This window comes from Macrotis lagotis, chromosome 8 (genome assembly GCF_037893015.1).
Source record: "Macrotis lagotis isolate mMagLag1 chromosome 8, bilby.v1.9.chrom.fasta, whole genome shotgun sequence".
In the NCBI taxonomy this organism is placed as follows: domain Eukaryota; kingdom Metazoa; phylum Chordata; class Mammalia; order Peramelemorphia; family Peramelidae; genus Macrotis; species Macrotis lagotis.
This window is the reverse complement of record NC_133665.1, coordinates 184,157,440-184,182,120: the sequence shown is the minus strand read 5'-3', so window position 1 is coordinate 184,182,120 and position 24,681 is coordinate 184,157,440. Positions and strand designations below refer to the sequence as shown.

General features: G+C 44.1%; 1 protein-coding gene across 8 annotated transcripts in view; it reads left to right on the top strand.

Annotated features, from left to right (window-relative positions):
- The window catches only part of CCDC66 (coiled-coil domain containing 66), a 43,418-nt gene that overhangs the window by 11,853 nt on the left and 6,884 nt on the right, over nt 1–24,681 (top strand). For 5 of the 8 annotated variants that reach the window (XM_074199153.1, XM_074199155.1, XM_074199150.1 and 2 more), the window contains 10 exons: nt 2,883–3,330; nt 4,264–4,426; nt 4,679–4,782; nt 6,615–6,742; nt 7,648–7,749; nt 11,521–11,682; nt 14,869–15,000; nt 15,345–15,592; nt 16,075–16,159; nt 19,149–19,310. In XM_074199153.1, coding sequence (XP_074055254.1) covers nt 2,883–3,330; nt 4,264–4,426; nt 4,679–4,782; nt 6,615–6,742; nt 7,648–7,749; nt 11,521–11,682; nt 14,869–15,000; nt 15,345–15,592; nt 16,075–16,159; nt 19,149–19,310 — 1,734 coding nt within the window. The remainder of the gene's footprint in view (nt 1–2,882; nt 3,331–4,263; nt 4,427–4,678; nt 4,783–6,614; nt 6,743–7,647; nt 7,750–11,520; nt 11,683–14,868; nt 15,001–15,344; nt 15,593–16,074; nt 16,160–19,148; nt 19,311–24,681) is intronic. The other 3 variants (XM_074199157.1, XM_074199158.1, XM_074199152.1) reach the window with 2 other exon arrangements.

Here is a 24,681-nt window from a genome sequence, read left to right as displayed (position 1 = left end):
TTTCATGATTTAGGATCTTCCATCTACCCCCAGTTTCATCATTCTGGACATCAACTTTCATTATGTAATCCTGTAAATATAACTATATTGAGACTCAGTCTATCAACAGTTGTTTACTTAGCAACCACTAATTCCAAGCACTCCCTCCAGGGATGGGGATAGCAGGTACAAAGAATGAAGAAATCCCTATCCTCAGGATATTGAGTTAAATATCCATGGAGCTAAAACTATCTCATGAACATATCTCCTCCCTTGTAAGATCATTGACATGCCCCTATATTTGGTTATTGTCTCTTTCCTAGTAGCATATGCTCCTCTAGGATTATGAGTTGAGAGTGCTGCATATACTGGTACCAAGATTCAGCATGTTGTGTTTTCTTAATTTTTTTCTTTGTTGCAACTCATTGAATCCAAAAACAAAAGGAACTCATCAAATTTACTTTTTAAATAATAAGGTATATTACAGTCAGAAATAAAATTCTAGTTGAAAGTTCCAGCAATTGATTTCCAATTAGTTACTTCCTGAACATTAAGGGAGTACTCTTGACTAGAGCCTATCCCCATCTGCTCCTTTTTGTATGATTTGTGTCCATTTCTTCCTGAAAATTCTGCCTGAAGTGACTTACTGTTATACTGTTAGCCTTCCTCTTGGACATACAGTATAGTACCTTGACTGTTGGATCTTCTTGTTAGGATAATGATATTCATAGTCCTTTTTTTTTTCTTCATCCATTTCCCATTTTTCATCACCTATAGTTTGTTTCAACAAGTTAGGTCAATCCTGTTATAATTGCTTTGAACACTAGGCTGATTTTGTATTATCTCCTAGAGGCAATAGGAGCCACTGGAGATTTTGAATGCCTAAGTGTCATAATCCGATCTGGTTTTTAGGAATATTAATTTGGCAGCTTTGTGGAGATGGGATCAGACATGAGGCAGAAAGACCAATTAATTAGGCTGAAGCAGAAGAACATGAGAACTGTTTAGGTCACCAGTGGAAGAGACCCCCCACAGTGATATGACCACCTTTATGCCACCTTTGTGGGCAGGATAGAAATGATGATCCAGCAAAGGAAACAGAAGGGAATTGCTAAAAGAATGCTAAGACAACAGCATCACAGAAGCCAAGGGAGGAGAGAAGATCCAAGGGTGAGGGCAGAGTTGAGAGTGCCAAGGTTCCCCAGTATCAAGTAGAATGACGACTGAAAAGGCCATGAGTTACTTTGAACCATATTTTCCAGCATATTTTTTCATTCCCCACCTCTTCCCATCCCTCTTTGCTCCTTGGGTTGATATATTCCCAGCCCACAGTATATACATTGATTTGGATGGGAGAACCTTATAGAATGTTTTTGCTTCATTCTTCACGGCAGATTTTTGGTGCCCAAGTTTGGGTGGTGGTTTTTTGGCTAAGACTTGTTATGAGCTTTTGCAAGATAAATTAGCCTCAAGTTCCACAAAATGAAGTTGCTTCTTGCTTTTGGATACATGATAAAACCAACCCTGCCATGTCTTGTCTTTATCTCTTTCCAAGGAGAACCTTGGGACTTCCATTTCCTTGAGCATTCTTTTGTTTTCTCATTTATTTAACAGGAATATTAACATTGAAGCGTTTTACTTCCATTAGTTGAACCCAAGGTACAACTAATGACTTGATTACTTGATAAAGATCTTGTTTTTAGGAAAAGCAGTCTTTATTAATGGTTTTTATTATTAAATCATTTTGAGCATTCTCTGCTTCCGTCACTGCATTAAAAAGACATCAGCACGAGGCTGAGGGCTATCTTGAATTTTGCTTTGTTTTGTGGGTTTCCATGGCCCCAAAATTCATCATCTAATGCCACCAGGCTTACACTGGGCTGCAGACACAGCCTGCAGCCTTCAGGCTTCCCAGTCCAATAAAACCTCTTGTAGTTTGAATTCCATCCTCATGGGCTTCCAGAACCCAGGGTCATGATGGACCCTGATCACAATGCATTAGCACAGGAGTTTTCTGGAAGGTTACAATGATGGTTGATTCATATCTCTCTCTTATTCTCGGGTCATTCGAACAGGACTTCACAGAGATTCTCAGGTGGCCTTCTAGAGGAGGGAGAGTTTCAAGTGGCTCTCAAGGTATCAGGAGGCCCTGGCAGGGGTAGAATGAGAAAGGACAGTGCAGACTGAGAAAAACCATCCAGGGTGGGCCAGGAAGCAGTGAGGACAGTCTTCTGCAGCCGAGGTCCCAGGCTCTGGGACTTGGGGAGGTGGGAGAGCCTGATGACAAGGTGAAGAGCGGGGGGAGCTGGGGTGGGGTGGCCGAGGGGAGCTAGACTTAAGAAGGGGAGCCAGAAGCTGAGAGACTCACTGGAATCTAGCCTCAGTAATCCAGGGCTAAGGCATTGAGTGTCTGGACTTGGGGTTTTGCCAGTGGGAAGGAAGACATTTTGGAAGTAAACACCCCCAACACTTTGCTTTTAAAAGGATGTGATGAAAAGGCTTTCCAATTTCCATCTTTCTGGACTGGAAGAATGGTGATGTCTTGGACAGAAATGGAATAGTTTGGCAAAGGACTGCTGTCTGTGGGTTTGGGGAGAGGGTGATAAGAGAAATCACTTGGGACACCCAAGTGAAGATGGCCGAGAGGGGCTGGAAGGCAGTTCTTGCTTACTTCCCTGAAATTTAGGAATCAGCTGATCATTTGCTCTTGATGGAACCCTTAAATGAAACAGTCTACAGGTTAAGAATAGTCTCTGCTAGGAAAGTCGTCTGTAAATCATGTCACTAACTAGCTAACATACACAACCACACTTGGAGGACCAATGACCAGCAAAGCTTCTGGCTTGTTGCTATTCATTTGGTGTTGCTTTTCATATAAGAACATAACTGCAATGTTTTAACAGATGGGAAATAAGGCCAAGATTCCAAAACAGTCTTTGAGAACACCACAGACTGGACATATTCTTAAATCAACACAAAATACCAATGGCGGCAGGAAAGAAAGCCTTTTATGGAAGAATAGGACTGCTTTGGAAGCATCGCGGGCCAAAGGCGATAAAAGCAGAATGATCTTCTCACCAGCTCAGAGCTTCTCAAAGGAAGGCCCAGATAATGACCACTTTTGTTTGCAGAGAAGCATTACAGCTGAAACCCCTGACCCAGGGAGGACTCAAAGTTCCAAGCAGACTGCAGTATTTAAACAGAAACCTCAGAAAACACACATCACTGTTGAAGATCTAAGGAAGAGTTTGGTTTGTTTAACTGAAGAACAGCTCCAGCAGATTTTGATGGCTGTCAACCGAGAAAATAGGCCAATTTCACAGATCGAGAATGGAAAGAAAGAAGAAAAATGTAAGATATTTTTGTGAAGCTTTATGAATTTTAATTTAGAGAATGTGCTCATATTTACAGGATTAGAATTCTACCTTCATGCACTAATAAATAGCCATTAAAACTATGCATTTTTAACCTACACCAAATAACTTGCTTTTTCAATGGGGGAGTCCAGTGGGAGAAAGAGAGAATTTGAAACTCAAGATTTTGAAAGTAAATGTTGAAACTTGGTTTTGCTTGTAGCTTGGGGTAAAAAAAAAAATTTAAATAAAATATAAAAACCTTAAATTTAAAATAGCTATAAGATTAAATTATTGTAGCCTCTGTTAGATTTACATTTAGGATGTCTGCATTACTAGAAGGGAAAAGTTGAATGGATGATCCAGAATTCATTAGTATTACCTTTATACTTACATCAGAATGTTCATGAGTTGGCTTTTCTTTGAAATTAGAGTACTGATAGATAGATAACAAAGCCTTGTTAGCAAAAGCTTGTCCAACAGCAGCTTTCAAAATCGTCCTCATCCTACTGTCTTCTTTCTCCCTGACCTTCTTCTCTTCTCTCCTCTCTAGTCCCCCAAATGTACATGTCAAAGTTCTCCCCTCTGACATTAAAAAGACCACCTGGGCTTTCTAAGTTTTCTGGCTCCTTTGCTTCTTGGGACTATGGAAATAATACAGAGTCCTATGGGAAATTTCTCCTTTCTAGCCTGAGTTTCTTGTAGGGCTTTTCATAAGAGAAAAAAATGATAGTAACAATTGACAACAGAGAAGTTATTCGATGGGCACTGGTAGTGTCATGCAAAAAATTGCAAATTATCTGGCCAGAATCAGGCACTGGTACTTTGTTTTAAAAAAGATATCTCAACTCTATTAGCCACATAGAAAACATGCATGTATTATGAGAAGTGAAATCCAATACTCATTTTAAATCATGTTTTATTTTCCTAGGTCAAAATAATATACATTTTAATAATTTTTCTAATGAATCAGAAAACAACATTATGGGATTGCTTCAAAAAGCTGAAAATGGTTCACCTATCCCAGATGAAAATAACTCTATTTTAAACAAAAAACAGAAGACATCTAAGCAGTGTGAGCAGAAAATTGCCATGTAGGTAACCTTTTTTGAGTTGCTTTATTATTATTATTATTATTATTATTATTATTATTATTATTATTATTATTATTTTATGTTGTTATGATTAACCTGTGTACAACAAGTTTTCTCTGATGTATATGGGCAGTCATTATTCTGAACAGTTGAAACTATGTAAAAGACTGAGTTAACACTCCTAGGACAGATTTTACAAAAGTAGATAAAAGTACGATTGCTTCTATTATTTTGTTTTTTTTTTTTTCCTAGAAAGACTGTATGGAAACCAGCTGATATGTTCAGTACTCTGGGGGAGAGAGAGAGAGAGAAAAGTTTCTTGGAAGCAAAGAAATTCCAGTGGAGGAAGGAACTAGGTACGTCTTTTATATAATTTTGGTATAATTTTGTTGACTTTAATACTATCACTTGGCAGGGCCAATTACATTTTGAAGTATGACATAGAAGTCTTAATGAAACAAATTCTACAAGCATTTCTCAAAGCCCTTCCATTTGGAAAGCATCTCACTAGACCCCCACCCCCAGGGTTATAAAGATTAAAATGAACAAACAGTTCTCACCCTCCAGGGGCTTAGGTTCTGCTGGAGGATCTGGCATCTGTAACTAGGTATCTGTAATTGAGGGAAGAGCAAGAAGCTGCAAGCGTGGGGAGGGCCCGAAGGGGGTGACCCCTGAGCTGAGCATTGAAGGGAGCCAGGGATGCCAAGAAGTAGGAGAAATGAGAAAGCACCTTCTGAGCTTGGAGAGTGGCCTCTGCCAAGGCCAGTTGGGCCAGATCTGCTAGAAGGACTCAAGTGTCATATAAAGGAGAAGAGATGGCAGCCTGTCTTTGAAGAAGAGTGAGGGAGACAGCTTCCACTGACTGGGGGGCTTAGACCAGAGCGCTGGCCATGCATGTGGAGAGAAGGGGACAGAGGGAATGATGGTGTGCAGAGAAACCAGAATCCTCTAACGACTTGGAGAGAAGGAAAGAGACCAGAGTCGGGGGAGCTGGGGGAAGGGAAGTTGGTTTCAGTGGGTACATAAAGAGTTCTTGGCTGGGGGACTTTTCATGCCCTGAGTCCATACATTGTGCCGAGGGTACCTAAAACCAGAAGTGAGCCTCAACCATGTGGCCTAGGTAACTCCTCTTTCAGGGCAAGACTCCAGGCCTCCCACACCTCTAGCTGAGTTAGTGCTAGGCCAGCTGAGGAGGCTGCTGCACAGACCTCAATCTCCAATGAACTTTTAATACCCTTGAGGCTCTTGGTCACTCTACTAGAACTGAGAGCTTGAGGAAAGAAACCTCAGAGAAGGTGAGCTGGCAGGTAGAAAGGGAGATGGGAGGAAGGGAGAGATGGAGACGGGGTAGGGAAGGACTGAGACCGAGCTAGAGTGGAGTGGTGATAGAAATGGGAGGAAGAGAAGAGAACTAGGAAGAAAGGGCGAGGTTGCTATCAGAGGGTTTGAGGACAGTGACATCACAATTTTGCAATTAAGTACTGTCTGTCAGTAAAAATTTCATCTACCTAGTACTATAGGATATGCTGTAAAATAAAGTAGGCTGTCTAGAAATGACTCTTAGCTATTTTCTGTATCAGTTTTTAAAAAACATGTTTGAAAAAGTCCCAGTAGGGGTGGCTAGGTGGCGCAGTGGATAAAGCACCAGCCCTGGAGTCAAGAGGACCCGGGTTCTGGTCAACCCCATTTGCCTTGCAAAAACCTTAAAAAAAAAAAAAAAGCCCCAGTGATTCCAAAACTGCCTAATGTAAGAGTACCAGACCCACCAGGCTCTGGGTGGGTGGCACAGGCTTCGCTGGCCCAGGAAATGGGCTCTTAGTTGGCCTGCCTGCTGGGTTCTGGCTTCACTGCTGCTGGCTCCATGTCTGGGAACAGCAGGGCCAGTTTTAATGTCATGTTCTTCTGCATCCTAATTTTTTAAAATTTCTGAATTCTTCACAACCCCATTCCTTGACAGTTTGGAATAACAGATGGGAAAAATTAAGTTACTGTTATCTTGATAAAAGAAACAATAGAGTTAAGGAAAATAAATTCCCTGACTTCTAAGTTTGTGCCTCATCAAATTAAAAAAAAAAATAGCTTTGATGAGCAATTCTTTAGGAAAATTCTTAAGGATAGCTGTTTGTCATAAATATGCATCACACTTCATTTTTTGCACATTTTATGAAAAGGGCATTATTATTTAAAGATGAGCAGGTTGCTTTAAAGAAGAAAGAAAAAGCAGCTTCTGAAGAGCAGAAGAGGGGCACCTGGGGCAGGTGTGGAAATGCTAAATTCATTTGGGACAACTTTCAGATGGTCGATGGGGGATCACAGGTAAGGCTGGTGGTACACGGCTTTGAGTTTGTCTTGATGCTAGGCTTTGTTCTTTATCCCCAATGTCTCCCATGTTTCAATGTGACACTTTTTAAAAATAACAATGATGCAGTCCCCTAGAACCCTCTGCCCCTGTTGCATCCTCAAGGACTCCTCCACCTGGTGCAGTACCTCTCAGCCAAAATGAAGGTCGGAATCCAAATTCTCTTCCGTAAGACATTTAAAAGTTTTGAATCTACGTGATCTACTTAATAATGGCCTTTCTTCATTCTCACTGAGATTCTTGATTTTGTCCTAGGCCTTGGGTACTTAGCACTATGCTGGGAAACTTTGACCAGAAGCAGACAGTGTAGTTGCTACCCAGTTAGGGGACGAGGGATCCCCAAAGCAACCGAAGAATAGAAAAGTGGAGAGGGGATTAGCCCTGGTACAGGGTCAAGGCCTTTGAAGTCTAGGGTCCAAGCTCAGATCCCCTCTCAGGTACTTGCTGCTCCCACTGTGACCTTCCCTGCACCTTTATCTTCAGCTCTTAGATCAGAGGGAAGAACTAGCTGTGAAACTTCCACCCCTAAAGCTGAGCTTCTATTACTTCTGTTATTCTAGAAAGTTAACAAATGAGTCATCAGGTTTTGGAGCATTTGGGCTCCTCCAGACATGGAGGACAGGGGCACAGGAAGAAGGAAGGTTCTGCGGCCAAGCTGACCCTGGGAGATAAACCTTCCCAACAAGTTAAATGACTTGGAAATGCTTGCGCTGGGGATTGTCAGTGACTTTGCCCTCCCCTCTGGAGTTAGAAAGAATACACTCTTTTAGGTGCCAGTCTCTGCTGACTTTGTTTTGTTTTGTCTTCTTTTCATCCTTAGACTTGTTCAGTGTAGTTCATTTTCATTCCTTTCTTCCCCCAGTCCTCGATGAGTCCATCTAGTATCCTCTCAAGGTCCCCCAATCTAAGACTGTCGGCCCATCCTGGTGGGGATTCAGTACCTGGGACGAGCCAGTCTCTGGAAGTAAGTGTTCATGTAGGAAAATGTCAGATGGAAGGGCAAAAAGCACCTTGGGAAACCAGCTCCTTCAGACTGGCCCCTCCTTCAAATGAGGAGCTAGATCCAGAGGTACAAAGGAATGGCACATGTTCATATGGACACAAAGTGTCAGAGTTCTAACTCGGGTCCTCTGATTCAGAATCAGAGGCAATTCAGTACCACGGTGGTAGATAGAACTCTGGACTTGGATCCAGAATAAGTGAGTTCAAATCTGCCCTCAGACACAGTAGTAGCAGATGGGAGGGAGGGGTTCTGCCAGATTTCAAGTCTCTCCCCATTAGTCCATCCTTCCTTCCTAAAGTACTAGTCTTACCCCAACTCAAGAAGCTCCTTTGGCTCCCTACTTCTGCCTCTAGCATCAAATACAAAATGTGCTGGTTGGCATTCAGAGTCCTTTATGGCCTAGCCTGGTCCTCCTCCCTTTCCAGTCTTCTTGCACCTTCCTTATTACCACCACACACTCTTCGATTCAGTGACGTCAGCCTTCCATTTGCTTCATGAACGAGACCCTCTTCACTCTGGGCATTCCTTCTGGCTGTCCCCAGGCCTGGAATGTGCTCCATGTCTCCAACTACTGACCAACTAAACTAGGGCAGAGAATGCATAGAGGGCCAGGCCTGGAGCTAGGAAGACCTGAGTTCAAATTCAGCCTCATTCAGGTCACTTCATCCTGTTTGCCTGTTTCATTATCTGTAAAATGAATGGAGAAGGAAATGGCCAACCACCCCAGTATCTTTGCCAAGAAAACCCAAGATGGGGTCACAGAGAGTCTTACCCCTTGAAAATGACTCAACTAAAAATCCTATCCCCTATAGGAAGCCTCCCCCTGTTAATGGGCCTATGGTCTCCACCATTTCAGCATAAGCAACTTTCCTATGTCTGTCTCTGTACCCCCATCGTTTAGTGCATGTGGTCCTGGGCAAGGCACTGAACTTTTGGACACTTCCTTTCTTCAGGAAATGTCTGTAAAATGCCTGGGGTTAGTGTGAGGATCAAATGAAGTCTGTTGGACTAGACCTTCCCACTGAGTGGCACCACCTTTCAGTAGATACAACCCCCTCCCATCACCTCTTCTCAGCACATTGATCCCATTTCACCCATGAGGACACTGAAGCGCAGGAGCATCAGGTGCTTAAGCTTGTGATTATTAATCATTGTGAATGATGCTGAGAGGACTAAGGCCAGCCAGGCCACAGCCAGGAGCAGCATGTGGGGAGCCCTTTCTTCCATTTGGAAAATAAGCACTGTTTCACCCTTAACACTGGGTCTGCCAGTTTGTCCCTGTAAGGGACCCAGAGGGTGCTCCCCTCCATCCAGAAAAATGGCCCAGATGAGAGGACTTGATGACAGTCTGCCCTGCCCCTGCTCAGTCATCCCGAGGCTATCTGGGCACTCTGTGCCCAGGCTATCTATGGAGCTTCAGAAGCCCTGGCTATCAAACTCCCCTCTCCATTGGCCCTGCAGCCCAATTGTTTTTGGGGCTGTTTGTCCCTATTGGAATGTTAGCTCCTTGAGGACAGGGTTTGGCTTCCATAGTCTCCCATGTCCAGCTCTGACCACTCTCCCAAGCCTTGGGACCTCCATGTCATTTTCAGGTGCCACCAGTATGCCAAAAGAGAACATGTCCATTGCCCACTCTGTCACTTTTCCCCTCACTTCCATGCTCTTTAACATGTCTTTGGCCATGTTATCAAACACCTTCACTGAGGATGAACATGGCTTCAAGGTCAGCTACCGCACTGATGGCAAATCCTTCAACTTGAAAAGGTTACAAGCCAAGGTCAGAGTGGAGCGAATGTTGGCATAACCTGTTTGCAGATGATGGTGTCCTCAGTGCAGCCTCTGAAGCTGAGATGTAACAGAGTATGGATCAATTCTCTGCTGTTTGTGCTAGTTTGGGTCTAACAAGGAGCACCAAGAAAAGCCAGGTGCTCCAGCAGCCAGCACTACACCAGCCATATGTGGAAACATCCATTAGAGCGAAAGGAGAAGCTGTGAGGACTGGACAAGTTTACTCATCTTGGTAGTGTTTTTTCCAGGGAAGTGCACCTTGACAATGAGGTTGACACTTGCATTGCCAGAGCTAGCTCTGTATTTAGGAGGCTTCAACAGAAAGTGAGGGAGAGAAGAGGTCTTGGACTGACTACTAGACTGAAGGTCTACAGAGCTGTTGTGTTGACCTCATTGCAATATGTCTGTGACTCCTGGAACGTCTACCAGTGCCATGTCAGGAAACTGAATCACTTCCATTTAAATTGTCTTAGGAAGATCCTGAAGATCACTTGGCAGGAGGAGATACCAGATCCTGAACTTTGTTGAGCTAAACTGCCCAACATTCCCACATTACTACAGAGGGAGCAACTATGGTGGACTGGACATGTTAGAATGCCAGGTGTATGCTTGCAAGAAGACTTTTACAGAGAACTCACAGAGGACAAAGGCTCACAAAGGGGTCAGAAGAAGTGACACCAAGACACCCTGAAGGTTTCCTTGAAGATCTTTAAAATTGATTGTCCAACCCTGGCACAGGATCACCCGGTATAGCATGCCCTCATCAGTGAGGGGGCTGCACTCTATGAGGAAGGTAGAATTGAAGCAGCTTAAAGGGAAATGAGAGATGCACAGGTTTAGAGTATCCACTCTGGAAGTTCCCATGGACTTTTTGTGCCCGACCTCGTATTGGGCTATCAGCCACAGTCGAACACACTGTCATTTGTCTCCAACACAGGCTTGTCATTTGGGTCTTCTCCGATAACCAATCAAACTTGTGGCTTAGTTCATTCTGTGGGTAGCATCCCCATTCACCCAGTCTTCTACAATCCCAACTTTGATGGTCTCTTTAACTCTTCCATCTCCTTTGGTGACCATTAATTGACAGATCTGTTGATATTTTGTACCTGTACCTGCCACTCTTTTCCCATGGTGAAGAAGGGCAGACTGTCATTCTCACCTAGTGAACTATGGCAAGAGTCTCCTAACTGGTTTTCTCCCCTTCCCATCTTGGTTTTACTGAAATCTCTTGTGGTTGACATCATCATGGTTCTTTCCCAGAATCCATCTGGCCACCTACAGGTGGCTACCAAGTCTATATTCAGCTGGACACATTTCTCTACTCAGCGGTTACCAACTAAAACGCCAATACATAAACCCGGCATTGAAGGTCTTCCCTAATACAGTCCTTGGGTTCAGAGTGGTTGGCTGGGCCGACCTGAGTATATTTGAAAACAGGTGAAGACCCAAGTGAAGTGAATAAAAGTCCACACAGAACAGAGGTCATCAGGAGCATGAGGGAGGGAAGAATGGGTAGGAGAGGCAGCTTCCCAGACCTGCTGGACTGAGGAGGAGACAGGGGAGCCAGGCCATCACTGAGGGCCTATGGGGATGAGAGTGGAGGCCTAGCAGGATGTCCAGTCAAGCTGGGGTCTTCCACCCTCCACAGAACACAGCAGGCATTTTATAGAGGTATTGGCTTGTTCATTCCAGAAGCAATTCTTAAGCACTTATTATTTGCCTGGCACTGAAACCAAAAAGGCCCAAAGATGTGACAATCTGGCAAGGTTTCCTTTCCTACAGTGATAGACCTAAGACTTCAGGGTTGCTGAACTTCTCCATATAGGTGATCTGGTGTTTCTGGTTCCATAGCAACATCTGTTGTTGAATCTGAAAAGACTCTTAGGTGAGGCTGGGTCTGTTTCTTTGCCAGTTGTTTCCCCCTTTGTTCTTTTGTATCCACAGATGAGCCCTCTTGCTGCAGAAGAGACCCAGGCTTTAAAGAATGTTTGCAGGGGAAGATCCAGCAGGCCTGATCCCAGTCCCTGCTGTGGGCCCCACATCAAGCCCTCCACCTTCAGTTCTCCAGATTTGCCAGCGGCCATTCGGACAGCCTTTGTTTTAGGGGTGAGGCTTTCTGGTTTTTTCTTCCTCTTAGTCTCCCCTCCCCCCCTCCAGGAGTGTCATTAGAATTTCTACCATGCACATGTTAAATTCATATCAACCTATTTAAAAGACTTTCCATTGGGGCAGCCGAGTGGAGCAGTAGGTAGAACACTGGCCCTGGAATCTGGAGGACCCATGTTCAACTGTGACCTCAGATACTTAGCTGTGTGACCCTGGGTAAGTCATATAGCCCCTTCCATTGCCTTGCCAAAAAAAAAAAGACTTTCCATCTACTATGTACAAGAGAAGAAGAGCACCTTGAGAACATGGAAGATTTGAACCTTTCTGCCTCCTGGGACACAGTAAGCACCTGAATGCCCACAGACTGACCTGTAATGCTTAGCATTTATTGAGAAACTGGACTCCAAGCTGGGGTCCACACCAGCTCTGCCCTCCAGACCTCCCCGTGTGCTGCCAACTGGGACGGCCAAGCAAGGAACCAAGATCACCATAGCCCACCTTTGGATGATAAGCACCCCAAGTTGGACAACAGGCGATGGAAATTCCATTCAGTGCATCAACCAAGTGGATGAGGCATTCCCCAGTGGAGATGGGAAGCCTCAGACATTTCTGTTTGTGTGTGACCTTGTACTGATGGCATCCAGCCCAGATACTCTGCAGAGTCGAGATCCAGAAACTCATCCATCAGAGGAAAACTAATAGATGAAGTCCGCCTCCTGCCCCTCCTGGGCTTTCCAGAGGAGCGCTCTGTTAATCCACCTTTCAGGGATGGAGCCAGTGGGTGCATGCCAAGCTGGGCCTTGAAGGAATATCAAGAAGAGGCAGCCCAAATCACACGACTAGGAAGAATCTGAGGAGGATTTGGCTTTTTTGCTAGGATTGTTTATTGATGTTGAAGTTTCAGTTGTTTTTTCACCATTCTGTCCCATGAAAAATTATTTCCTGCATCTTAAATACAGTTTAGGAATTTAAACAGCAGCATTGTTGAGGAAAGACAAGAAGGGAAGGATATTTACTGCTTTCATCAGAAGCTCTGGGCATGATTCAAGAGTAGCACCTTCCTGACAGCAGGTGGGGAGACTCCCCCACCCCCAACCCCTGGCTCAGAGCTGCCGCCACGGTGATCACAAAAATGTTCCCTTGACTCAAGGAGAATATACATGTCAGAAAATTTTTGTCATATTGGAAAGTCTCACTTCTTCACGTTCCAAGGTCATCCCCCCTCATTTACATTCACAAGAAGCTTGGTGAAGGCCAGACAATGAGAAGGCAGTGGGGTTGGAGGTGTCCTGTTCGTGGTCCCTCAGTCACATGGGGTATAAGCAAGCAGAAAGGAAGGGAATGGAGAAAGGCCTTCTGTCCTAGAGGCCTAGAACCAGAAATGCTCAAGGCCCATGGGATGGGTGAACAAGCCCATCAGCTCCAGCTCTTTTCCAACCCAGAGAAAGAGAACCACAATGAGGGGGGAGCGGCATGCATGCACACACATGCAGAGCAAGTAGGATGAGAGGAAGGCGCTGTCCCCTAGCAAATTGACCTCAGAGAAATGCCTGATTGATGCTCTCACTGTTCCTCTTGACGACTGCTACTCGTCCTAGGCTTTTGGGTCTGTTCCATCTGATCGAGCAGCTGTTGGGCACAGCATGGTAGTTCTCTCAGGTGATTGCTGCCTACAAACATGGTCACTAGGGTCAGGTTAAAGGCAGGAAGATCTGCTGTTTGGTCATTGGGGTGTGGGAAGCTCTTGGGAGTCATCTCTGATGACAGCCCTGTCCATCTGACTCCACTTCCATAGGCATCCCCAGTTTTGGGGTGCAGGACAAGAAGGTGCCTGTCTGCCAATCCCACAGCTACAGTAACTCCTCAGAGAAGCAGCAGCTGCCATCACCTCTGGTAGTGCCCCAGCACATAGAAGGCCCACAAATCCAGTGCTGTGTCTACACATTGTGCTCCCCTTGAAGAGGAGGCCAGACTACTCTGGGAAATACATTCATAGTGCTTTTCTCCTGAAGCAGTGACTCCTGGTTAACTCAAGTGGTTTCCACATGTGAAAACCATGGGGTCCTAGAGGGCAGATGAAAGGGGGTGGGGGAAGGGAAAAGAAGATTAGGGCAATTATCTCATATAAGGAGGATGCATAACAGACGGCAACAAGCTATCAGATGACAACAAGCCAGGCGAGCTTGACCTGTTTTTGTGCAACTGCAAGTTGGAATTTGTTTTTACATTTTAAAATAAAATTCATTGTATTTGAGATTGTGGAAACCATTTCTTGGCTTGTGAATCAACAGGTGGATTTGGCTGACTTGCCATAGTTTGACAATTCAAATGGTGAGGGCAAGGGAGAAAGTTGGCAACAGTTAAACCTTGACCTGATCAAAGGAGAGAAGAATGTATATACAACACGGAGTAAGGTTCAAAAATATGTCTTCTCAAGGAAATAGGAGGGAAAGTGAAGAAGTAAAGATTGCCGAGTAGGTAGATTAAGGGAGAGATTAGTCCTAAGCAAAACAAAACTCCAGGGACATAGAAAACTATTTCTGGCTCTTTAAGGCTGCAAAAAAATTGGAACTTGAAAGGGTGCTTGTAATTGGGGGAATGACTGAACAGGTTGTGTATATAAATATGATGGAATACTGTTGTGCTGTCAGAAATGGTGAGGGAGATGATCTCAGAGAAACCTGGGAAGACTTATGAACTGATACAGAGTGAAATGAACAGAACCAGGAGAAAAATCATAAGGTGACAAAAACATGGTAAAGACAAACAACTTTGAAAAAATGAGAAACCTTGATCAGTGTAAAGATCAAACCTGATTATACAAGATTAAATCATGCAACATGCTCCCCACATCCTAATAGAGGTGAAAGGTTAGGAGGGCAGAGCTGATGCATCAGTGTATGTTTTAATGTTTTGTTCTAAATAGTTGTAATAATTATATATTCCCTTTAAATTGAATTAGAGAAGTTTTATTCCTGTTTCATATAACTCAACTCCACTATGACCTGAACTGAATTTTATATAAGGTACCATGGAATCAGAATATCTGTGTTCATCATATGTTCAATTTTCATCTATTGGAGATTTCTTTTAATCAAAATGAATACAAAGTAAGTGATGACACATGATCTTATTCACTTCCTGATGAGTTACTATCAGTTCATGGTATTTTGGCTCTCATTTTAGGAAGCTACACCACTGGAGCATCCTTTCAGTGCTGTGAAAAAAGAGCAGCAGAGAAAGTGGATTGAAGACCTGAACAAACAAAAGGAAGAAGATAAACAACGAAAACTCCAGGAAAAAATGATCTACTCAAAGGTAATTTCCATGAGGCCATTAGCATAGGTCTTTTCCTCACAAAGAATGTTGCTCTAGAGATTGGACTTTAAAATCTGAACTCAAATTGTTTTAGAAGACAGTATACATTGTCCACTGGACATGGTAAAATGAACTGGAGTTTTTCACTGGTATTTGTTTTGATATTTTTAATCCCATCCTAATTTCATTTTATTCACATTTTTCAGAATTATTTCTAAACCCTAATGTAAGAGGAAGGACTTTGCTCTTGGTACCAAGTCTTTTCTGGATACTGGCACCCCCTGCCTTGGTAGGGATGATTTCAGCCTGGTCATAAAGGATTTCTCTTTCTCTCTTGTCTTTAGGGTGAAGAACATGACAGATGGGCCATGCATTTTGATTCCTTAAAACTCTATCCCAATTCTCAGTCTCAGTTCTCTTCTCGTGCAACCCAGAAACAACCCGACTTCTTCTGTCTGTCCCCAGACATTCAGGAAATCACTGATGTTAGCAGTCCTTATACACCTTTATCTGGAAGCCAACTTGGGCCTTCTGAGGAAGAGAACTTGGGGAAATCTATTCGGGATGCAGCTGCCAATATTGAGAAAACCAAGTGAGTGTCCTCATGTTTAGAAATGTCTGGGGCCAACTAGGTGGTGCAGTGGATAGAGCACCGGCCCTGGAGTCAGGAGGACCTGAATTCAAATTGGGCCTTAGACACTTAATAATTACCTAGCTTGTGAGACCTTGGGCAAGTCACTTAACCCCACTGCTATGCAGAAAACAAAAGACAACAGAAATATTTGTATCATTTTTTTTTCACTTCATGTTAATCTGCTTTTTAAAATTTTTGAAATGCAAATATATAGGGTCAGCTAGGTGGTGCAATTGATAAAGCACTGGCCCTGGAGTCAGGAGGGCTTGAGTTCAAATCTGGTATAACTAAGGAGGGGGGAGGAAACCATGAGAAAGGGGGAAAAACATGTAATACAATGTTTAGTTGAGTTTCCCGTCAGGAGGAAAATAGTTGACATTGCATTAAATTAAGTTTTTTTGAAATCAAAAGCTATTGATGTATTTTATCTCTCTTTTTAGTTTCCTTCGTTCTATGACTGCATTACTGGATCCTGCTCAAATTGAGGAAAGAGATAGACGAAGACAAAAACAATTAGAACATCAGGTATCATATTAGAAAATTTACTACTGTCAGTGGTAAAATTACATTACTTCAGATCACATCCTAGAATATGAACATTTAAAGTCCCAGTAAAAAGGATATCTTCTTGAAACTTGCTTAGGGGCTCCAAAAGTCACCTTAAAATTCTTGTCATTCATTTTTGTTGCAAAATAGGTTTTAGGATTGTATTGCTAGATGAGAACCAAAGGAAAATTAGCCTACTAGTATGACTATCTACCTAAATCTATAGACTTTTTCCTGTAAATTTACATAAACTTAAGTTAGCCCAGGTTTGTTTTCTGATTCTATTTCAGCTTTTCAGGCCCTTATTGAAGTAGACTGAGTCCCTGGCTTGTTCATAAGATTACAAACAAGACTTTTACCTGTAGAACTAATTTGTAATTCTATAGATCTGTTGATAAAGGAGTTTTTGCTGAGTTTCAGAGCAGCCCTTCCTCTGTGATGAGACAGCCCCAGTTTGATGGGAGACTGCTGAGGCAGTAAGAGGATGGAAATTTTAGTAGTAGCCATTGAACCAAGGAATTTTATTGTAATTTTTAGGAGAAGCAGAAGAGAGTTGTAGGAGCCCATTGAGTCCACCAAGAAGAGGATGAGCTAGAACTCTTGAGGGTCACTCTTGCTGGAACATGTGGCTCCCAGCCCCCTGAGAGCACCAATGCTTGGCACCAAGACGGTAGCAGGGACCAGGAACCCTAAGAAAAGGTCTCGTGAGGCATCATGGAGAAGCCTCTGTGGCTTCATTCTCTTAACCATTATGGGCCTTTGCAGGAGCCTTAGCAGCACAGAGTAGGGAACTTGGGAATTTTGGAATACTTTGGGCAAATGTCCTCTAGTGAAATGTTTAAAAGTGCAAAAAAAAAATGATCTAGACAATCCCGGGTCATTTCCTCAGCTCTGATTCTAAGTTTAATTTACTTTCTCCCATGTTAAAGTTCAGCATGTTAGGAGTCGAAGAAAGTTGTCTCTTTTCTTGAGTGGGAACTCTTCCTGGTAGAAATCCAGAGCACAAGTTCTGCCCCACTTTTTTCTATTTCCATTCCAGAATTGCATTGATTGATTGATCTTTGTGGAAGTTTCTTTCTTGTGTCAATATGGAATCCAATTGCTTTGAATGAAACAAAAAATCAGTAGCCCACGATGGAACAGTCCTGTCCTGTTTACACCAAATCTGGTGTACCATGTTCAGCATAAACCAGACAGATTAATTGAAAGAACAAGGACTATTAGACCTTGTGGAAAAGAATGGGTTGACTAGGTAGCGCAGGGAATAGAGCACCGGCCCTTAAGACAGAAATACCTGAGTTCAAATCTGGCCTCAGACACTTAATAAACCTAGCTGTGGAAAAAAAAAAAGAAAAGAAAAGCATTAGAAAGGCACGTGAGAGCTATCTTCAAGTCTATTCTAATGGTCTGCCAGGGTACAGAAGCAATTGGCAGAGGGTCTTTGAGCAGAGATGGATAGTGATGTGCCAAGTAATCCACATGTGGTCAAGACAGAATGGTGGAGCTTCTTCACTAAAGTCCATTTTCTACCACTCCCACCTCCATTCATCCCTTCAGGTAGTTGGAGTTTAATCAGTTGAGTGATTTTTAGGGGAGCAAAATAGACTTATCTAGATTTAGTCATTTGGTTTCTACTAGTTCATTCCACTGGGATTAGAGTTAGTATTTAAAATGTGCAGCATTTTAAAGGGAGAACCAACTCAAAACCTCACTCCGACCTGGTCTGTGACTGTCTTCCAGCCCCTTGGTCAGTTCTCTTGCCTCCATCTGGCCAACCACCCCTGCGGGGCTCACCTTCCCTCTGAGGCTGGGATCAAATATCAAATTCTCTTTTTAGCATTCAAAACCCTCCAAGTCTTTTTACACATTCTTCGCCAACACATACTGGTGACACTGGCCTCCTGGCTATTCCAAGAATAAGCCCGTCTCTCAGCTTTAGTTATTCTTAGGAGACATTCTCCTTTCTCCATCCAACTCCTGACCTCCAGGAAGGAACTGCCTTTTGTCATATTTTGTATCCTCAGTGCCTAGCATGTGGTTGGTGCTTAATATTGATTGGTTGGATGATTTGACATGGAAGGAAGGATAGGTTCTCAAGGACTCGGAAAGCCAATCAGGGCAGTGCCAGAGTTCAATGAATTGGAGGGTGATGCAGTCAGTCCTTTAGAAAGATCACTCTTACCCAACTTGAATGAGTAGGGATGAGGAGGCAGTCGTTGAGGTTGGAAGTGTTGAGGATGGCAGGATTAGAAGAGAGAAAGAGCATGTTGGAGAGAGGTCTGTGGTGGAGGGCAGACTAAGTGGTCAGACGGAGCAGGAGAAGGCTGGTGAGAAGAAGAGAGTCTGAAGCTGCAGAGAGAAGAAGCCAAAGTCACTTTGGAGAGAACAAAGGGTCTAGCCCCCCAGACTTTTTGCCTAGAAAACCTCAATGAGGCAGGACTGAAAAAGGCCTCCCCAGGCAGGCAGCCCTCTTGTTGCCTTGTCTCCCCAAGAGGACGAGCCTCTTTTAGTATCCAGCAATTAGCACAGTGCCTAGCAGGTGCTTTAAAAAAGTTTATTGGCTCGTATACATTATTTGTGCCTTCCCAAACCCTCTATACTTACCTTCCAGTAAGTGAAAAATAGGAAGACAAGTCCTCCTACTACTTTTAGAAAATTTTGGGAAAATTTGAAAAAAACATAAGAAACGCCCAACATGTGCTTCCTGTGAACTAGTATCTGTGAAACCCATTATGTGGTTGCTAAGGAGTCTCCCATGGGGCCAGAGGGTACTCTTTTCCTTTCCAGAGGAAAGTGGAATTGGGAAATAGTTAACCAAACCAACATCCATAGGACATAGATAATGTTAATATTGGATTTTCTAAGCCAACCTACAGCATTTCCAGATGAATGACACCCGCTGGTTTAGACTCTGAGGGCGTGGTGTGCTCCCAATTTTGCCTGTGTTTGTCTCCCTTTTCATGAGCAGAAGGCCATCATTGCCCAGGTGGAGGAGAAGCGAAGGAAGAAGCAGCTGGAGGAGCAACGCAGGAAACAGGAGGAAGAGGAGGAGGAGCGTCGCCTGGCACGAGAACGAGAAGAGATGCAGAGACGGTTTGAGGAAGACCTGCTGGAACAGAAGAGGAAAGAGGTGAGTGAGGACCTTTGTAGTGAGTGTTGGCACTTTTTTTATAGGGGGCCTGTCCTGTTATTTTTAAGAGGAGAAAGCTGGAGGAAAACCATTCAACCAGAGAATGACGATCAGACTTCTGCCTTGTAGAAAATACAGTTAAAGATGATCAGGGCTCCATCTATCTCCAGTGGAAAGTCTGGTCAAACCATCAAAGGAAAAAATGGTTATCACATGACTCATTGATGGACTCCGCTTTAGCCTGGGTCTATTTTTGCCCTAAGAATTATAATCATGGTGCACTTAGAATGTGAACATTTAAATCATTTGTTCAAGGAGCGGCTAGGTGGCGTAGAGGGGTGGCTAGGTGGCATAGTGGATAAAGCACCGGCCTTGGAGTCAGGAGTATCTGGGTTCAAATCCGGTCTCAGACACTTAAATTACCTAGCTGTGTGGCCTTGGGCAAGCCACTTAACCCCATTTGCCTTGCAAAAAAAAAAAAAAAACCTAAATCATTTGTTCATAAACTCATTTTTTTCAGGTTGTTGTCTGTGCTAGCTTTTTTTTTTTAGGTTTTTTCTAGGCAACGGGGTTAAGTGGCTTGCCCAAGGCTACACAACTAGGTAACTATTAAGTGTCTGAGGCCACACAATTAGGTAATTATTAAGGGCCTGAGACCAGATTTGAACCCAGGTACTCCTGACTCCAGGGCCGGTGCTTTATCCACTGCGCCACCTAGCCGCCCCTGTGCTAGCTTTTAAAGCAGGAAACATTTAAAAGATCTTGTGGCATCCCTCCCATCCAAGATCTCTGCAGAATCACCGAAGGTGACCTAACAAGCACATTGCTTGTCTCAGTCCCCTAAAACATTCCTTTGTCCAGCCTTGGTGATTCCTTACCTTAGGCGCCAATGCAAAAGTCCCTCCTAGCAATCTTTTTTTTTCTTTAGGTTTTTGCTAGGCAATGGGGTTAAGTGGCTTGCCCAAGGCCACACAGCTAGGTAATTATTAAGTGTCTGAGGCTGGATTTGAACCCAGGTCCTCCTGACTCCAGAGATAGTGCTCTATCCATTGCATCACCTAGCCGCCCCCCTCCTGGCAATCTTTCCTTCTTGTTTTCTTCCAAGTGATTATCACTGTCATTTGAATTTATACCTCAAGAGACTGTGGGTTTTACAGCTGACTCACTTGTTGTGGCATGTCATCATACATTTGTTAAGAACTTACTAAGGGCCAGGCCATAGGCAAAACATCAGGAGCTGTCTTTCTTTACTTCTTCCTGGCTTGTCCCTTCTGCTTTGGGTGGCATTGGGGTTAGCAGATTCTAAAGAATCCAGATTGTTTTCTATTTGCCCTTTTTACCTGGGTTCTATCTTCAATAGTAAATCTGGTTGTTTTGGGATCCTATCTTGTTCCTCAATTGTTCCCTTCCCAAATCTGCTTCTCTCTTCTCAATCTCCAGCTTCAGGCAGAGCCACATGGGCCTCCCAAGACTTGAGTATTTTGGGGTTTTTTGTTCAGAACTTTAAAATCTTAGCTACTGCTAGTTGAAGATAAGGACTTTGAGAGAAAATGAGGCCACAGACAGAACGTGAATACCTCATTAAGAAGATAAACAGAATTTGAATTTCCAATCAGAGCTTAAAAATTAGGAATGGCAGGCCCTTAGCCAGGGATGGAACACAACTAACAATAGCCTGAATAAATATGCCTGGAAGCATGGAAGATCTGGTGCAATTTTATAGACTGAGAAAGACTGCCTCTTGGAGAACTTAAATAGTTTGCTCAGCTTGTAAACTTGAAGAGAGTTTCAAACTGAAACCAAGGGGGGGAGGGAAGCTCATTTTACCACCATGCCACTATAGAGAGACCAGTTACAACACTGGAGGAAGATGGACAGTGTAGAAGCCCAGTAAGTTACCCAAAATAACATCCAGAAAGGTAGGGACAGTCCCAATGTTCACAGCCTCAGTTCTCAATTCATAATTGTAAAAGCATGTGAGTGCAAAACAAAAATTGGTATCATGACATAAGAAATAAATACAACCCAATAAGGTGTCTTTAGATTACCCCAGAACATGGGAATAAAGTCCATGCCTTTAAATTCAAAAGTGTGGTGGAGTAGTTTAATAAATGAAACCTAGCTATTTCAGCTCTTCAGAGCATCAGTGCAAATGATAGTGTGGTCATTTAGTATGTTGTGAACTATTAAAATCAGTAGGAAGCAGGTGATGAATGCAGTGGGTATAGTTTTTGACCCCAAAATTTTTTGGAAGTGGGTAACAAAGAGGTGATGTGATGGCAGGACACCTTGGCCTAAGATGCTTCTTTTGTTTTTGTTTTTTAGTTTTTACAAGACAGTGGGGTTCGGAAACAAAGTAAAGACTGACAGATTGCTTTCTGTGGAGCAAGTGGGGGGAGGGAAGTAAGATCGGGGGAAAATTGTAAAACTCATAATATTTTTAATATAAAAAAAAACAAGACAGTGGGGTTAAGTGACTTGCCCAAGGCCACACAGCTAGGTAATTATCAAGTGTCTGAGACCGGATTTGAACCCAGGTACTCCTGACTCCAAGGCTGGTGCTTTATCCACTATGCCACCTAGCTGCTCCAATAGCATAGGTTTTTTTTTGGGGGGGGTTAGGTTTTTTTGCAAGGCAAACGGGGTTCAGTGGCTTGCCCAAGGCCACACAGCTTGGTAATTATTAAGTGTCAGAGACTGGATTTGAACCCAGGTAACTCCTGACTCCAGGGCCGGTGCTTTATCCACTTCCCCACCTAGCCGCCCTGCTAAGGTATTTTTTTTTAAATTGATGTCATCTTTTTGCTTTTACATCTCCTAGATTTCACCCTGTAGTCCTCCCTCTCCCAGAGTCAGTCCTTGAAACAGAATCCTTTTTTAAAAAAGAGGAGGTAGAGGAAGAATATCAGCAAAAGTAATCAGTTCATTAAAAAAAGAAATCCGCCATTCTATCCATTGTAAAATATCTGTGGGCACCCTGTTTCTGCAAGGGGGGGGTGATGTCTTCTCCTTCCTTGTCCTTTGTGATCATACGCCATTCATTTCTCTTTTTTTGTGGTGGTTTAATGGGTTTCTTTTGTGGAAAGCATTGTGTGTCTATTGTCGTCTCGCTGCTTCAACCATGCCTTTCCCTTTGTGGTTCTCTGCAGCACAGCTGCAGCCCTTGCATCTGTGCCTGGGACAGACACTGGGTTTAGCTCTTCTCCAGTCGAGGAACATATCACAGAAGGGCTGCAGTTGAGGCTTTGGGGTTTGTGGAGCTTTTCTTTTTGTCACGACAGTTAAATGCCCAACAGTGGATTCTCTTAGATTATTCCAGAAGACTTGTCTTCACTTCCAGCTCCACCAGCAGTGCATCAGTGCACCTCTCCAAGATCTTGTCATTTTTGCCAGGTTGGTGGGGTTGGCTGCAACCCAAGGGTTTTGATTGGGCACTTTTCATGAGCATCTTGGAGCTTTGTTGATTGTTTGTTCCTTTTCTTAGATGACTTATCTTTTGAGGAATGCCTTTCTTTCTGAATTATTACTCTAAAGGGAATGAGATAGGGTGCTCAACAAGGAAATTCTGATAATTCAAATACAAATAAAAGAGGGAAGCCTGAGAACCTGGGGTTGGCTGTAGGGAACTCATCCAGTCAGGGCACTGGGGGTTGCCAGGACAAAAATGGAAGGTTCCACCAGGTCCACAGGGGAGGTAACCAAACTCTGAAAGTGATCGCGAGCAATTCTTCTGTAGGAGGTGGCACCAGACCCAACCCTTGAGGGTAGCAAGGGACTGGGAGAAGTCAAAAGGAGGCAGCCATGTGCTCCCATATCTGGGAGGCAGCAGATGAAATGCTTTTTACTGGGGAATCGTCTGGTTCAGTTTGACTGGAACATGGGGCAGTAATGTGAAGCAAGCCTTGTGAGACTGGAGGACGAGATCCTGACTGCCAGGCAGGAGGATGCAGTGAGAGCTTTTTTTTGGAAGATGAGCTTGGCAGCAATCTGAAGATTAAAGATGAGCAAACAGCCCAAGAAAAAGTGAGGGGGAGCAAGCAGGTGGCTGTGCGCAGATTAGAGGGGTTGGGGCAGGATAAGCGGGGAGATGGTCATACGGCCAGGGGCACAGCTATTGAAACTGCGGGGGAGCATCACATGGGTGGGACCAGTGCCAGCACCCACCCTTCTGACGTGTCCGGTGAAGCCTACATGGCAGAGAAATGGAGACAGGGCAGATTGGGGCATTGACTGTGAAAGGTGCGGTTGGGCAAGAAGAGGAGAGGAAGGGGATGCTGCTACAAGGGCCCAGGAGAAAATGGACACACTGGAGCAGCTGCTTGGCCAAAGAGAGCAGAGGAGGGTCAAAGAGGAGCATGATGAGGAACAGGTCATCTGCTCCTATTCAGCCAGAGTGGACACTTAGGATTTCATCTTGCATCGCTTTGTCAGCAGGCCCAGGGTCTTTCCCCCAGCATTAACAGTTGTGTCTTTTTATCCCAAGAACTTTGCAGTGTGACACAGAAGATGAGGGTGTTTAGACGTCTTCAGTGTCTGAGGCCCCAGAGTTGGGGCTAGACAGGCAAATGTGAGCCAGGTCTGGACATACAGAGAGAGTCTGGTCTACACTGTCAGCTTGTCCGACAGAGGTGCCATTGTCTCCCAGGGAGCAGTCAAGTCAAAACTCTCTTCAACCAATTCTAGAGTCACCTGCAAAAAGGTGAGGGTGGGTCCAGCACATGGCTCAGTCCAGGGGCTTCCTGCCTGTGCTTTGCATGTCACCAGGACATCTAACACCACAGCCAGAGGCATCCCTATAGTACGGAGCTGACTTTACTCTCATGCTCTTGCAGCACATCTGGCTGTTCCCCTTGCTTGGAGTGGACTCCCCCTTTATGACACAGCAGCAGCACCATGTTCTGCTTCTGTCCTCTCCTTGCAGGGAGTTGTTGCATTCCTGGTATGTGGAGCATTCAGTAGGCATTCCATACACGGTGCTTCAGTTGCCCTCAGAGAATAGCCAGTCTCAATGGGTTGTTGCCCTAACGTTGATCTTGCTGATTGGTTGAATTATTCAGAAAGGAAGGCAGGCATCCACTGCTGGGCAAGAGAAACCACTTTGGGGTATCCTCTGGTGCTGCTGCTCAGACTGGCGCCACTGACAGTTGATCAGCCAAAGATTCCAGGGTGCCTGTGGGCTGGGCCCTTGGGTGACCCTCCCAAGGTCACACAGCTGGCTACATTAACAAATCTCTATCCCTTAGACCCCTGAGCCCAGAGGCACCCAAGTACCTTCTGAAAGTGGATTCTGGGGGTCCAGGTCCCCTCTGTCACCCCCTGCCAAATAAAGTGACATCTCATCCCACAGAATACCCTGCAGCTCAAGAGTGTT